Source organism: Corvus moneduloides, chromosome 25, assembly GCF_009650955.1.
Source record: "Corvus moneduloides isolate bCorMon1 chromosome 25, bCorMon1.pri, whole genome shotgun sequence".
Lineage (NCBI taxonomy): Eukaryota > Metazoa > Chordata > Aves > Passeriformes > Corvidae > Corvus > Corvus moneduloides.
The window spans coordinates 5,580,534-5,593,836 of NC_045500.1; the positions used below are offsets into that span (position 1 = coordinate 5,580,534).

The 13,303-nt window shown below is 50.2% G+C and overlaps 1 protein-coding gene across 13 annotated transcripts in view; it reads left to right on the top strand.

The window, feature by feature from the left end:
* Positions 1–12,925, top strand: part of NCAM1 (neural cell adhesion molecule 1) — an 86,060-nt gene extending 73,135 nt beyond the window's left edge. For 8 of the 13 annotated variants that reach the window (XM_032133581.1, XM_032133583.1, XM_032133584.1 and 5 more), the window contains 4 exons: positions 6,645–6,852; positions 7,218–7,334; positions 8,314–9,081; positions 10,183–12,925. In XM_032133581.1, the coding sequence (XP_031989472.1) occupies positions 6,645–6,852; positions 7,218–7,334; positions 8,314–9,081; positions 10,183–10,297 (1,208 nt within the window). In that variant the 3' untranslated portion in view covers positions 10,298–12,925. Of the gene's footprint in view, positions 1–1,065; positions 2,147–6,644; positions 6,853–7,217; positions 7,335–8,313; positions 9,082–10,182 lie in introns of those variants that run through there. The other 5 variants (XM_032133590.1, XM_032133591.1, XM_032133593.1 and 2 more) reach the window with 2 other exon arrangements.
* The last annotated feature ends 378 nt before the right edge of the window (positions 12,926–13,303 follow it).

The following is a 13,303-nucleotide window of genomic DNA, read 5'->3' on the forward strand; positions in this document are numbered from 1 at the left end:
GTGACTCTTTCTCCAGGGTTTTTGTCATTTTGGCCTTCCAAGGTGTTCCCTGATCCCCACACTGATAACACTGAGGAAAGTATTTCCAGGGACAGGTTGGTTTTTTCTCTGCTGTGCAGCCCCACAGGTTTTTTTTTTTCCTGCCAAACTGTGGCAGGAAGAGGCTCTGTGTGTTCTTTTCCTTGTTGTTCTGTGGCATTTCTGTGGTTTTGTCTCAAAATGAGCTGTGCAGGGGTTGGAGCCAGTGCTGTGCCTGACAGCAATAACCAGGGATTCCCTGCAGTAAAATGTGCATTTATTGTGTAGAGTCCTTGGTTCCCCTCACCTGTGCAGAGGCCTCAGGGTGGCTGGAAGGATAAGGGTGTTATTTTCAGAAATAATAATAATCATCCTGGCATTGGAGTAGTTCCCAAGCAGCTGGGAGGCTGAATGGCAAAGTCAGAGCGTTCCTGAGACCGTGGTGCTCCCTCAGGATGATGTGGATCTGTTATCCAAGCTTTGGGGAAGGGCTTGGACAGGCAGGTGCATTCTCTGCTGCACCAAAGCTGTTCTTGTTTCCCTGTTCTCCCTGTGTGAAGGCAGCGTTGTCCCCTCACACACAGCCCCCCATTTCCCTGTGTTTCTCGCTGAGCCCCTTCTGTGCCATCATTTTTAATCTCATTTGCTTGCAAACCCCACCTGCCCTGCCTTGGACCCTGCTCTGCAGCTTTGGGCTTTGCTGAGCTTCTGACCCTTTTGTGGTGAACGTGCTGCTCCTGGAACCCTGAGCCATTTTAATTTACAAGATTAAATAAACCTTTGATTCTTATGTTTTCTGTATTTATGACCTAATTTTTTTTATCTATTTTTCTCTCTCTTTCTCTCTCTCTCTTTCTTTCTTTTTTTTCTTCCTCTCTTCCTTTCTTTCCCTCCCCTCTCCCTTTTTCCCCTGACTCCTTTCCTATGTCTGTCATCCATGGTCACCTTGGATCTCACGGGAAACATCCACGCTTGCCACATGCACCAAATTTGTTTTTAAAACAACCATATCCCCCCCTCCTGGGAACCACTGTCTGGCACCTGCAGCGACCTTGGGAAGTCCATCAGCATCGTCCTCCTTTGTCTCATTGCTTCTTTCTGCAGTGACTCTGCTTTTGCTCTGTTAGAAACTTAAAAAAAGAGTCAAATAAAGCAATATTTGCTTGGGAAGGCCTGGGTCCCAGCAAGGTGTGAAAGGAGATAATTTTGCTTCAGAGGATCGTGTCAGTTCAGACAAAAAAAAAAAAAAAAGAGAAACAAACACAGAACACTTTAAAAAAAATGTTTAATTTGAAAGAGTCAGTATTTTGTAACAAGGAAAAAAGGTTTAAGCCAAGTTTTTTCTCTTTAACATTTTTTTTGTTACTTGTAATGAATTTGCCCTTTTAAACGGATGGAAAGAAAGATTTTTTTTTTTTTTGGTGTTGTTTGCTTGCTGTTTTCATCAAAGGAAGGTGCAATGCTGAAAGCCTTTAAGATCCTGCTTTTTACTGATTTCTCTGCACATCTGGTGCTGATCTTGTGCAAAAGGAGGCCCCATCCACAAACCCAAACCCACAGACTGTAAAAAGAAAGAGAAGATTTGTCAGAGACCATCCTGCTGATTGCCCAGATGTCTCTGGGGGCTTTTGCATGTGGATTCAAATGTCTGGAAGGTTTTCCTGCTGTGCTGCTCTGACTATAAACATCTGCTGGGAATCACACTGGGGGCATTGCTGCTTTTCCTTCTTCTCGTGGTCGAGTCCTTGTCACTCCCTCGTGTGCAGATTCCTCCTGGCCCACAGTGGAGCTGGGCAGACACAGCCCATGGACACACAAATTTCCAATGCTTTTCTAATATTCCCTGGTTTTCCACTGCTGTGTTATCACAGAGAGATCCCTTTCCTTGCTCTTCTAACAGAAAATCTTAGCTTGGATCAAGTTACCTGACCAGCAAAATTATTATTACTGATCCTTAATAATATTTCTGGTGAACTGTGCGTGTGACAGGATTAACCCATGGTCTAAACTGCAGTAGAACCATATTTGTTAGCAAATTCTGGGAATTTCCTTGAGCAAACTTCAGATGATTTTTTTTCTTTGCTTCGTAAAAAAAACCAACCAGAACTCCCCACCCCCCCAAAAAAAACCCACACCAAAAAAACCACAAAAAACAACCCAGCAACAACAACCCCACTGAATTCTTTGTGATAGGAAATCCATCCCCTCTGATGCTCTCCTAAAATCTGGGGTCTCTCCCTTGTTGAAGTGTCTGTCCAGACGGTCTCAAACCCTCTCAGCTGGGTGGGGTTCATCTTCCTGACAAAATTCTCCCAGGGACAAACCAAATCCTGCCCTCACTCGTGTCTGACTCTGCCTTTTATGCTCTGCTGTGTTTGTTCAGATCTTGTTCCTTACGAGTTGTGAACTTTTCTGTCTGAATTGTAAATGAAAACTCGGTGCAGGTCTCACACACAAAAGCCTGTGGATTTCTTTTTTTTTTTTTACAAGAACCCCTCATTTCCAGTGTTGTAGAGTGTAGACACTTTGTTAGAGCTTTGCAGTTTACTGAAGTGCAGCAAGATAATCCTAACACTAAAAAATGGTGTGATTTCCCCTCTAACTGGACTCATTGAGTTCATCTGTAGATCTGGGATCAGCTTTCTGTGGATTTCCCCTTATCCACAGTGGGAGGTCAGTGCCTGAGGCTGAGATGTTTCTCACCAAAATCACAGTTATTAAAATTACCTTTATAACTTTGCACAGTGTGGTGTCGAGAGAGAGCAGCACCTGTGGAGGTGCTTCTGCCCCAGGAGAGGGGTTTAGGGCAGGGGAGGATTCTCTGTGGCAGAGCCCTGACAAGCAGCTGAGACATCATTTATGTGGCTGACATTAATGCCATACCCACCAGCAAACAGGAGCCCAGCAGCGTGGAATACACTCAAGAAGTGCTTCCTTCTGTTTGTGAAAATAAGGAGCAGAACTGGGTTTTTTTAACCACAAATTTGTGCAGATTTGTAACACCACAGATACCAGAGATCTGTCAGACCCTTGGGGATCCCATGTTCAAGGTCCCAGGCTTTGATGTGAGTAAAATAAAATTTAAAAAGAGTTTTTAGAAAAGTCAGCTCAGAGAGGAGGCAGAGATTCAGGCCTGGAAGCAGAAGATGCTCAAACCCTGGGGTTTTCATGCCACGGGCACAGGCAGTTCCCACGTGTGGGTGAGGGGCTGTAGAGCCTTGCAGGGTCTGCAGGATTCCCACAGTTTGTTGAAGTCCCTCCATGTTCTCTGAGTTGTTGGTCAGAGCATTGTTTGGCTGCTTTCATGGACAGGAATGTTTGGGAATGTCCTGCTCCACCAGGAGCAGCTGCAGGTGTCTGCACGTCCGAGGTTCTGGGGGATAAGCAGAAGGTTTTACCTAAAAGGTTTTAAATACAAGTTCTCCTGCCTCTTGGAGCTGCTGGAGGGGGGGGGGGCAGCTGGAGCAGAGTTGGTTTACTCCAGAAAAGAGGATTTTGTTGTCACTCTTTGTGTTCAGAAGAAGAAGAGAAGCTTTGGGGTGACCTAAATGCCCCTTCCAGGACCTGAAGGAGCTGACAGGAAAAACAGAGAGGGATTATTTACAAAGGATGGAGGGACAGGGCAGGGGGGAATGGCTTCAAACTGCCAGAGGGCAGGGTTAGATGGGATCTTGGGAAGGAATTCTTCCCTGTGAAGGTGGGGAGGGGCTGGGCTGGAATTCCCAGAGCAGCTGGGGCTGCCCCTGGATCCCTGGCAGTCCCCAAGGCCAGGCTGGACATTGGGGCTTGGAGCAGCCTGGGACAGTGGGAGGTGTCCCTGCCCTGGCAGGGGTGGCACTGGATGGGCTGTAAGGTCCCTTCCACCCCAAACCATTCCATGATACCCTGATATTCCCTTTTTCATCCCTGGGAAGGGAGTCAGTCGTGGGAAAACAACAGAGCTTGGAGGAGCTCTGAGGTCAGAGTCCAGCAGGAGTTTGGGAAATCCCCATTGCCCTGTCCTGAGGGAAAGCTCCCCAGGCTGCTGTGTGCTCCTGGGAACAAGCCCAGATGGTGAAACCTGGGTTTGTGTCGCTGGCAGAGCGGGTGGCACTGGGACAGAAGGGTCCTTTTCCCCACCGTGAGCTGGGGAGTGTGTGAGGGAACAGCTCTGTAAAACCTCGTGCAAAGGAAACTTAAATGTGTGCAAATGAAAGCTGCTGGCATCCACTGAGAACAAAGAGCTTCTCCCCTGGGTTTTGTTTCTGGGTGCACCAAATGGATTTTTATTTGTTTTGTTCATTCTTCTTTCTTTTGCCAAATCCTGTAGGACCTTTGAAAGGCCTGTAGTCCCCCCTGCTTCTCTCCATCCCTTTTTGTCTCTGTGCCTGAACATTCTCTAGCTGAGACCCCACTAGGAAGCCACAGCTGAGCTCTCTCTGACAGGGCAGTTTTTGTACCAAGAGTAAAACTGATGGGTGATTTTACTGCGCGCTGTAAATGAGGGTGATTAGAAAAGCCAGTCTTGCAGGAAGCTCATTTTCCATTGGAAAATATCATTTGTAATTAATAAATTCTTCACTTCTTTAGAATTAAGGACTCCAGAAGTTCTTTAATGGTTTGTGTTTCCTTATTTAACCGGTGGAAATGTTATTCCTCTTAGTCCTGAGAGTGGCAGAAGGGGATTAATGGAAGGGTTGGATGTGCTCTGGATCAGGTCAGAAATGTCCAACATCTTTTTATTACATTTATTTCATACACACAGTGTGAGCAGCTGCTGTTCCACAGCCCATTTATTTATCCATTTCCTTTGTACACAGAATTGTTTTAAGCCCCAGGAAACCCTTAAGGGATGTCTAAATATTAGTTTCATTAAATACAACATAAATCCAGCTACAGGATGGAGGGAATGGTTCTTCAAAGTATTTGTAGATTAATTTCATTTAATTAGATGGGACAGTCTGTGAAAAGAATAATCCCCACTATGATTCCTGCATTTTATAGCAACAGCAAAATTCCTTTACAAGGAAAAAGAAAGGCAGCACCAAGAGCCTCCCGAGTTCATGGGGTCGTGGAGGATTTTTGTATTATTTCTCTTTATTGCCAGTCCTTGGAAGGTTTGAAAGTTCCTGCAAATTACAGGGCTCCCTTACCAGCCTAGAAACCCAAATTGCAGACAATTACCTTGGCCCAGTTCTGTTGCCTGAGGTGTAAAATCCCAGAATAGCACAAAAACAGGGACATTCCTCTGCAGGCTTGCCCCGGTTCTCACCACCTCCATCCTCCTCCTCCTGGGGCAGAGGAGCAGGGCAGGGTCTGGAGGGGAGGGTGGTACCTGCTCAGGGCTCTCCTTGGGTGTTTGGGGCAACAGAGGGGTCTGTGGCTGTCCCAGCAGGAGTCTGGGGGGCTGACAGGGCTGACAGCTCCTGGAGAAGCTGGGAGGGGAGAGGAAGCAAAGAGCAGGGCTCTGGTGTGAGTGGAATTTTCCAGAAGGGGAAAATTCCAGTTCCCTCCAGCTCTGGAGGCACCTAGGGAACTCTGATCCTGTGATCCTGCCTGGGATGCTGCCCTTGGCTCGCCTTTAGGAGCCTGCCAAGGAGCCCCTGCCCAGAGAGGGGATGCGGATGGGGAGTGTGACCCAGCACGTCAGTTATGGAATGATCCACGCAAGGATCCTGAACACATTCAAAGAGGGAAGATCCGTGCCCTCCTCACTCCCTGCAGGCATTGGAGGGTGATTAATTCATGTAATTATGCAGTTTGCTGGCAGGGACCGGGCTGTGGGACAGTGTTCTGCTGGCCAGGGGCTGGACTCGTGATCCCAGTGACAGTCAGGTGCCTCAGAGTGGCTTTTCCCTACTTACCCTGCTGGAATCTGCATTCCTTGATCCATCTCGGGGTCACAAAATGAAACACCACCTCTCTGCCCCAGGGTAAGGGTGCTCTGCCTCCTGTTTTTAAACAAAAAGATGCGTGGCAGAGGGTGTGGCTCTGTCTGGAGCCCTGGGAAGGGCTTTTCACCTGTCACAGTCGGCATAAATGGGGCTGAGGTGATAAAGGGGCTTTGCTGGGGGGTTCTGCAAAGCAAAGATTCCAAGGGTTTGGGGCTCCAGGGGCTGTGGCAGTGAGAGGCTGGGGAGCTGTGAACACATTCTGGAGAGCTGGGTCTCACCTGAGCTCCAGGGAGGGCTTTACCTCAGTTTCACCACCTCGGGGGCTCACCAGCACTGAGCATCGCCCAGTGTTTTGTATCCCACCAGGAAAAATCCTGCTGCAGAGTCTGGGCTTTGCTTCCACTGGTTCTTGGGCCAGACTGGCAGTGCCAGAGCCACTCTGGCCCTTCCTCTTGAGGAGGAGGAGGAGGAGGAGGAGGAGGTGGGAAGCAGGAGCCCTGCTGGGGGTGTGCACAGCAGGAGAGGATTCTGCGGTTTGCTCTTCAGGCTTTATTCCAAGAGGGGTGGGAAAAGCCCCATCAGGCCCATCCTTTCAGGGAAATGGTCTGTAGGAAAAAGCACTGGTTACTGCACAGGGCTGCTAGAGAGAGGGTGGCCTTCCTAAAAGCAACTAAAGTGCAGCCAAATCTGAGCCCTGGTACCCCCAGCGTTTAACCCGAGCGCCTTCTCTCTTCTCTCCCTTGGTCTCTGAAGCCAGCACTAGCCCTGCCTCAGGCCTGGGCACTGCTGCCATCATTGGCATCCTCGTGGTGGTCTTCGTGGCGCTGCTGGTGGCCGTGGATGTCACCTGCTACTTCCTGAACAAGTGTGGGCTGCTCATGTGCATCGCCGTCAACCTGTGCGGCAAATCCGGCCCGGGGGCCAAGGGCAAGGACATGGAGGAGGGGAAAGCGGCCTTCTCGTGAGTACTGCCCCTCACATCCCTCCCTCTGTGCTCAGCTCACGGAAAAGGAGCTGCCTCAGGAAGCTGTGGGCCCTCATCTCTGTGGGGAGGGTGCTGGGGTTTTGCTTTGTGCTTCCAGGAAGGTGTTTCTGGAGTTGTTCCTCTGGTTTTTTGTCTCATTCCTGTTGGTAGCCATCAAATAGGTGGCCTCAGTGCTGGACAACCCAGTGCTGGACATCACCCCGGAGTTGTGTGCTGGGGAAGGAGGAGTGACCCCAAGGAGCGCTCCCCGCTCAGCCCCGCGTGTGTCTCTCACTGTGGACGTTTGCAGCCTGTCTTTGCAGGAGGAGCCCATCCCTCCCCATGCCATTCCCTCATTACAGGAAGGATGAGTCCAAGGAGCCCATCGTGGAGGTGCGGACGGAGGAGGAGAGGACCCCCAACCACGATGGGGGGAAGCACACGGAGCCCAACGAGACCACCCCGCTGACAGAGCCAGAGTATGTGGCCTTAGCCAGCCCTAGCACAGGGTCACTGCATTGCCCTCAGCTGCCCTAATCCCTCAGGAACACGAGTTAGGGCAGGAAGAGAGGAAGAAAGGTAAAATCTCCACATGCCAGTGAGGAAGTGCCTCCTCTCAAGCTTCAGTGACTCCTGTTTCCAGCACTGGAAGGGAAAGGGGAAGGAAGCAGTGTTTCCTCTGCCAGCCTGTCCAGTGTGGAGGTCCAGCGCTGTCCAGGGTCACTGCAAAGGATCCAGAGCAAAATCAGCCCCAGCTGGCAGCGAGCCCTGCGTGAACCCTGTCCCAGCAGTGCTGGGTGAGAGCCTGAACCCATGGGGAGAGATCCTCCCCAGGAGCTGGGCCCTGGATGTGGAGTCACGGCAAGGCCGAGCATTCTGAGAGAGAATTGAGAGCTGAACTGGGGCCTGAGTCTGCATTAATGTGCGTGGGAGAAAAGGAGTTGAGGTTTGATGAGGGCTGTGCAGGCCTTCAGACAAACCTGCAGCAGCAGGACGGGACAAGGTGAGGGGTTGGGTTCAGGGGCCCACGCTGGGGCCGTGTGGTGTTGGTGACAGGTGGCACAGGGCTGCAGGCTCAGGGAGTTGGCGGAGAGCTGCCTGGGGAGGTCAGGGGCAGAGGCTGAGAGGAAAGTTTTAGGTGAGGAGAGAAGAGTCTCTGCAAGCTGACAGGATCCCATTTGCCTCAGCCCATACACTGCACACGAGCAAGCCATTCCTGCAGGTCATGTCCTCTTGGCTTTTTCTCTCTTCCTGATTATCCTCAGCCATCCCAGCCTCGCTCCCTTTGCATGTCTGACCTCTGCAAGTCTCTGCTCCTGAGTCCCTCTCCATGTCCCGTGTGTGTGCTGTCCTCACTCTCCCTCTCTGCCCCCTCTCCCTGCTGTCGTTTCGGGGCTTCATTGTCTCTCTCTCTCTCTCTTTCTCTCTCTCTCTCTCGTCCCCGTGTCCCCCTCGCAGGCACCCCGCCGACACTGCGGCCACCGTGGAGGACATGCTGCCTTCTGTCACCACGGGCACCACTAACTCTGACACTATCACTGAAACCTTTGCCACTGCCCAGAACAGCCCCACCAGCGAGACCACCACGCTGACCTCCAGCATTGCCCCGCCGGCCACGGCCACTCCCGACGCCAACGCCACGGCCCCCGGCCAGGCCACCCCGGCCAAAGGCGCGGCCGCCGCCTCGGCGGCGTCGCCGCCCTCCTCCACCCCCAAAGTGGCCCCTCTTGTTGATCTCAGCGATACCCCCAGCTCTGCTCCGGCCACCAGTAATTTGTCTTCAAGTGTCCTGCCGGGGCAGGCCGTGCTCAGCCCCAGCACCGCGGTGGCCGACGCCGCCAAAGCCGGGAACAAGCCGGCCGCCCCCAGCCCTGCCAACCTCACGAGCCCTCCAGCTCCCTCAGAGCCCAAGCAGGAGGTGGCCAAGAGCCCCGAGAAGGAGCTTGTGCAGCCCAGCACAGTGAAGAGTCCAGCAGAGACCCCCAAGAACCCGAGCAACGTGAAGAGCGAGGCTGCCTCGGGCAGCGCTGCCAACCCCTCGCAGAACGAGGACTTTAAAATGGACGAAGGGACCTTCAAGCCACCAGACATTGATCTTGCAAAGGATGTTTTTGCAGCTCTTGGCACTGCTACTCCTCCTGCTGCCAGCGGGGCTGGTGGGCAAGCCCCCGAGCCTGCTGCTGCCGCTGCAGACAGCTCTGCCCCCGCCGCGCCCGCAAGCACCGAGTACGGCCGCCTTTACTCTTGTGTTGGTTGTGTGCTGTGTCCCTCGTGCCCTGGTGCTGTGCTGTGTCCTCTGTTGGGTGTTCTCTTGACTAATCTCACTGTTTCCTGAGCCAACTAACTCACCCGATAGCCCACAGGGCTTGGCTTGGAAGGTGCCAGGAGGAGAGCAGGAGTAGGCTGTGCCAGGGAGGCAGAGGAAGGGGAGCTGGGGATTTATCAGAAACGTGTTGCTCTTTAGGCTCTGGTGCAGCTTTTTCTGTCCTGGGTTACTCTTTCATGGAAGAGATCAGAAGTAGTCCAGTTTGGTGTAAAAGGAAGAGCTTTCCTCAGAGTGCTGAGGTCCTGCAGGTCAATGAGCACAACCCCCCAAATCCCATGTCCTGGCAGGTCAGAGCAGCTTCAGGACTCACTCAGTGTCAGGCTGGGCAGCAACCAGTGCCCTGTGGAAAGGTGACAGCGTTGGAGCCTCTGGAGTTGTCCCCAAGCTGGCAGGAGGAGGCTGGGGCAGTGTGAGCCTGGCTGAGACAGGGAGCACCCTGAGTTGGGCCGGAGAGTGAAAACAGCACCTGGGGGCTGGGGGAGGGTCCCAGCTGTGCTGCAGATGTTGGACTGCCTGGGCTGGCAGTTGTCACCTCTCAGGGTGGTCACCTCCCTCCCACTTGTGAAAATGGCTGTGACAGAATTCCCATCTTCCATGTTCCCCTTCCTGCAGCATCCTGGGGAATTCAGGACTGGCTTCCTGTAGGAGCACAAAAAAGGGGATTGCTGCTCAGGTGTCAGGCTGTGTGAGCAGGGAGTTCGGGTGCCAAAGCCAAATCCTTCTGCAGCTGTGTGAGTTTGTCCTGCTGCTCCTTTTTGCACTCCTGCAGCTGAGCCCTGAGCCAACCCAGGGCAGGAGAAGCCAAAAGAAAGGTTAATCTAGAACTAAATGACCCAGGGTGGGGGAGCTGAGCTTGGTGTTCCTTAGTCCTGCCTCAGGAAATGCTGGTTTTGCTCTCTCAGGGCGATTTGTTTCCAGACAGACGCTCTCTCGCTGTGGCTAGCTCGGCCCAGGCGGTGTTTCCGTGCCTCTAAACTGTGCCCTTTGCTGCCTCTCCCCAGGAAAATGCCCGCAGAGGACAAAGGCGCCGTGCAGGACAGGAAGAGCCCTCCCGCAGAAGTGAAGACGGTGCCCAACGAAGCCACACAAACAAATGAGAACGAGAGCAAAGCATGATCAGCACCGGCAGAGGGGACGGCAGAAACCTTCACCCGAGCATTGAAATCACAACCCACACACCCATCTCATTCCTCTAGTGTCTGTTGCCTTTTTTTAAAAGAGAAAAACAAACAACCAACCAGAAAATGCATAAATGGGGGGAGGGAGGGAATGTCTCTTTTTTCCTTTTTTTTTTTTCTCTCTTCTTCTGTTTTTGGTTTGGTTTTTTTTTTTTTTTTTTTTTTTGGGTTTTTTTGATTTTTGTTTCTTGGTTTCTTTGAGATTTCTAGAAAGGTTCTATTTGTTGTGCACTTGCTTTGAAAAAGTAAAACATGTTAAAAACAGGGTTAAACCCGTCACCAAATCAGGGCTCAGCTGGCCCTGTGTATATTCAAACAAGCAAAAATTGCAATGCTGGTTGCAGTGTGGCTGGGAAGCTCAAAATCAAGTAGTCCTAGACACAAAAAAAAACCACAAAAAAAGACAAAAAAAAAAAAAGAAAAGAGACCCTGTTGTTTCCTTTGTTAGTATAGCAGAGATAACCACTGTGCTGCTGGGCACAGCTGGTGCTTAAAGAACAAAGTCCACAATTTATTTTTATACTTTTCAGTCGAGTTTGAAATATGTAAAGCCTCATAAATAAGTTATAATTTCTGTTCACCTTGTATCTGGTCAGTATGCAAAGTGTCTCGAGCTCTTTGTGACTGAATCCTGCTCGCCACGTTAGACCTTTATTTGGGGTTTATTATTATCTATTTTTTAGGAAGAATGCCAAAATTGCAGCTTCGGGGGATGTATTTCAATTTGCAGTATTCAGACTCTTACATTTCTTTTTAAATTTTACGTTCAATTTTTGGTTTGGTTTTGTTTTGCCAACTTGGGTTCTTTCCAGTGTTTACAATTGACAGATATTTTTTTAACTTTTGTTGTGTTGAAATGGATGTGTAAAATAGCTGCCTTTTTTTCTTCTTTTTGTTTTTTTTGGTTTTTTTTTTTTTGGTTTTTCAGTAAATCCAGTCCTGTAGACACTAGGGTAGCAGCATGCTTGCTTTGCAAAGGGAGACATTTTCAACCGTGGATGTTTACAGTAGTCGTTTCCCCTTTTCTCTTTTCTTAATTATTGTTATTATTATTATTATTGTTATTATTATTATTATTATTTCTTACTGGAGTAAGAAGAAAAGCGATGCTGGGGTTTGGTTTGGGGTTTTTTTGGGGGGTGGGGGTGTTCAAACCACTTGCCACCAGTCAAGGGCTTTAGCCAGCAATCCCCAGGCTCTGCTTGGGGTGAGGGAGTTGCTGGAGAAAATCCTTCTGTGCTTAAATTTAGTTTGAAGTCCCTTGCTGGACCTGGGCCTGACTGCATAAGAGAAATACCATCTCTGCTTTTTTAGGACATTCTCCCCTTTCCTTCACGGAACCCTCCCGGAGCTCTGAGGAGCACAAGGGAGGTTGTACAGTTTGGGCTGGTCTGGGCTCAGGTGTGTGACCAAATCAATCCCTCCTGATCATGGCAGAAAATTCCAGTGGCAGAAAACATCAGTTTCAGAGAATCCCAATTTCAGTAAACACCGATTTCAGAAAATCCCCATTTCAGAAAACTACTCCAATTTCAGTAAATTCAAGTTTCAGTAAATACCAGTTTTCAGAAAATACCACTTTCAGTAAATACCATGCCCTCTGACCCTAAAAAAAAAAGCCAAAATAAAAGCAAAGATGTTTTTGCCCAAAGGCGCTGGGCAGATTCCAGCCCCTTCCCTTCCTGCAGGTGCAGCTCCACCAGGTGATCCTTGGAGGTCCCTCCCAAGGGACCCTCCTGGTGCATCCCATCCCCTCCTGTGTGCTGGCTCTGTGCCCTGCAGGACCCAACTCCTGCAGTCGGGAGCAGGGGCTGGAACTCGGTGCCAGGGATGTCCCCTGGCACCCTGCAGAGCTGAGGAAGGGGGTGAGGCAGCCCCTGGGTTAAATGATGGATGGGGGGAGCTGATCAATGGGATTTATCATCAGGAATCATGGAGAAACACAAGATTTAGGGGTGGGAGAGCTGATTAATTGGATTTATTATCAGGAATCGTGGAGCAACACTGAGATTTGGGGGTGAAAAGGAGCTTTGAGCAGAAGGAAGGCAGAGGAATGTAGGGAGAGACCAGCCCATTGTATAGAGATGTTCCTCCTGTTGGGGTTTTGGGTTTTATTTCCCTTTTTTTTTAAATTTTATTTTTATTTTTATTTTCCCTTTTGTTTTCTTTTTTTTTTTTTTAAATTCTACTTTAGATCTGCAAGCTTGTGCACTGTGGGTGCGTGACTATTTTAGTGTGAACCGTGTTTTTTGTCATAGTATTGAAATAATAAAAGCTTCAACATAGTTTGGATGTGGAAGGTGTAGCGCTAGTTCAGATTTGAGAAACAAAAAAAATAAATATTCAGGAATTAAAATCATTTAAAAAAAAAAACAGAAAGAGAACAACTCTTACAAAGAGCAGAAGCCTTTAAATGAGAAAAGCAACCCGAGCTGACTCTGGCGTTCCCAGAAGGATGAGGGGGGTGTGGAGGCTGTATCCATGTATTCCTTGGGAATATGCAGTCTGTTCCAGTGGCATCACACCATTTCCAGCTGTGAAAAACAATGGTCTTGTCATTTGCTAAGTGTGGGGTTTCTTGCATTTTGTTTTCCTCAGCTCCTGGGGTGCACGGGGAGGGCGATGGAGGTGCAGGCAGAGGCTCCCCGCCCGTCCTGGGCGGCTTTTGGGGCAGGATGGGGCCTCGTTGCCAAGCCTGGTGTCAAGTCCAGCCCTTGCATGACCGTCACAGCAGTGTCCATGGAGCCCTGGGCAAGTTGGGCTCATGGTCCCAAGGATTCCTTTCTTTTTCCCCAAAGAAATGAATCCATGAAGAGCAGCCGTGGCCCTGCCACAGCTGGGCAGTGCGGGGGCAGCGCTGGTGCCTCCATCCCCGTGGGTGAGCACAGTTTGTCCCTTCTGTGCCGAGTTCTGGCTGCTTTTGTCACCTGTGTGTGCTGGAACC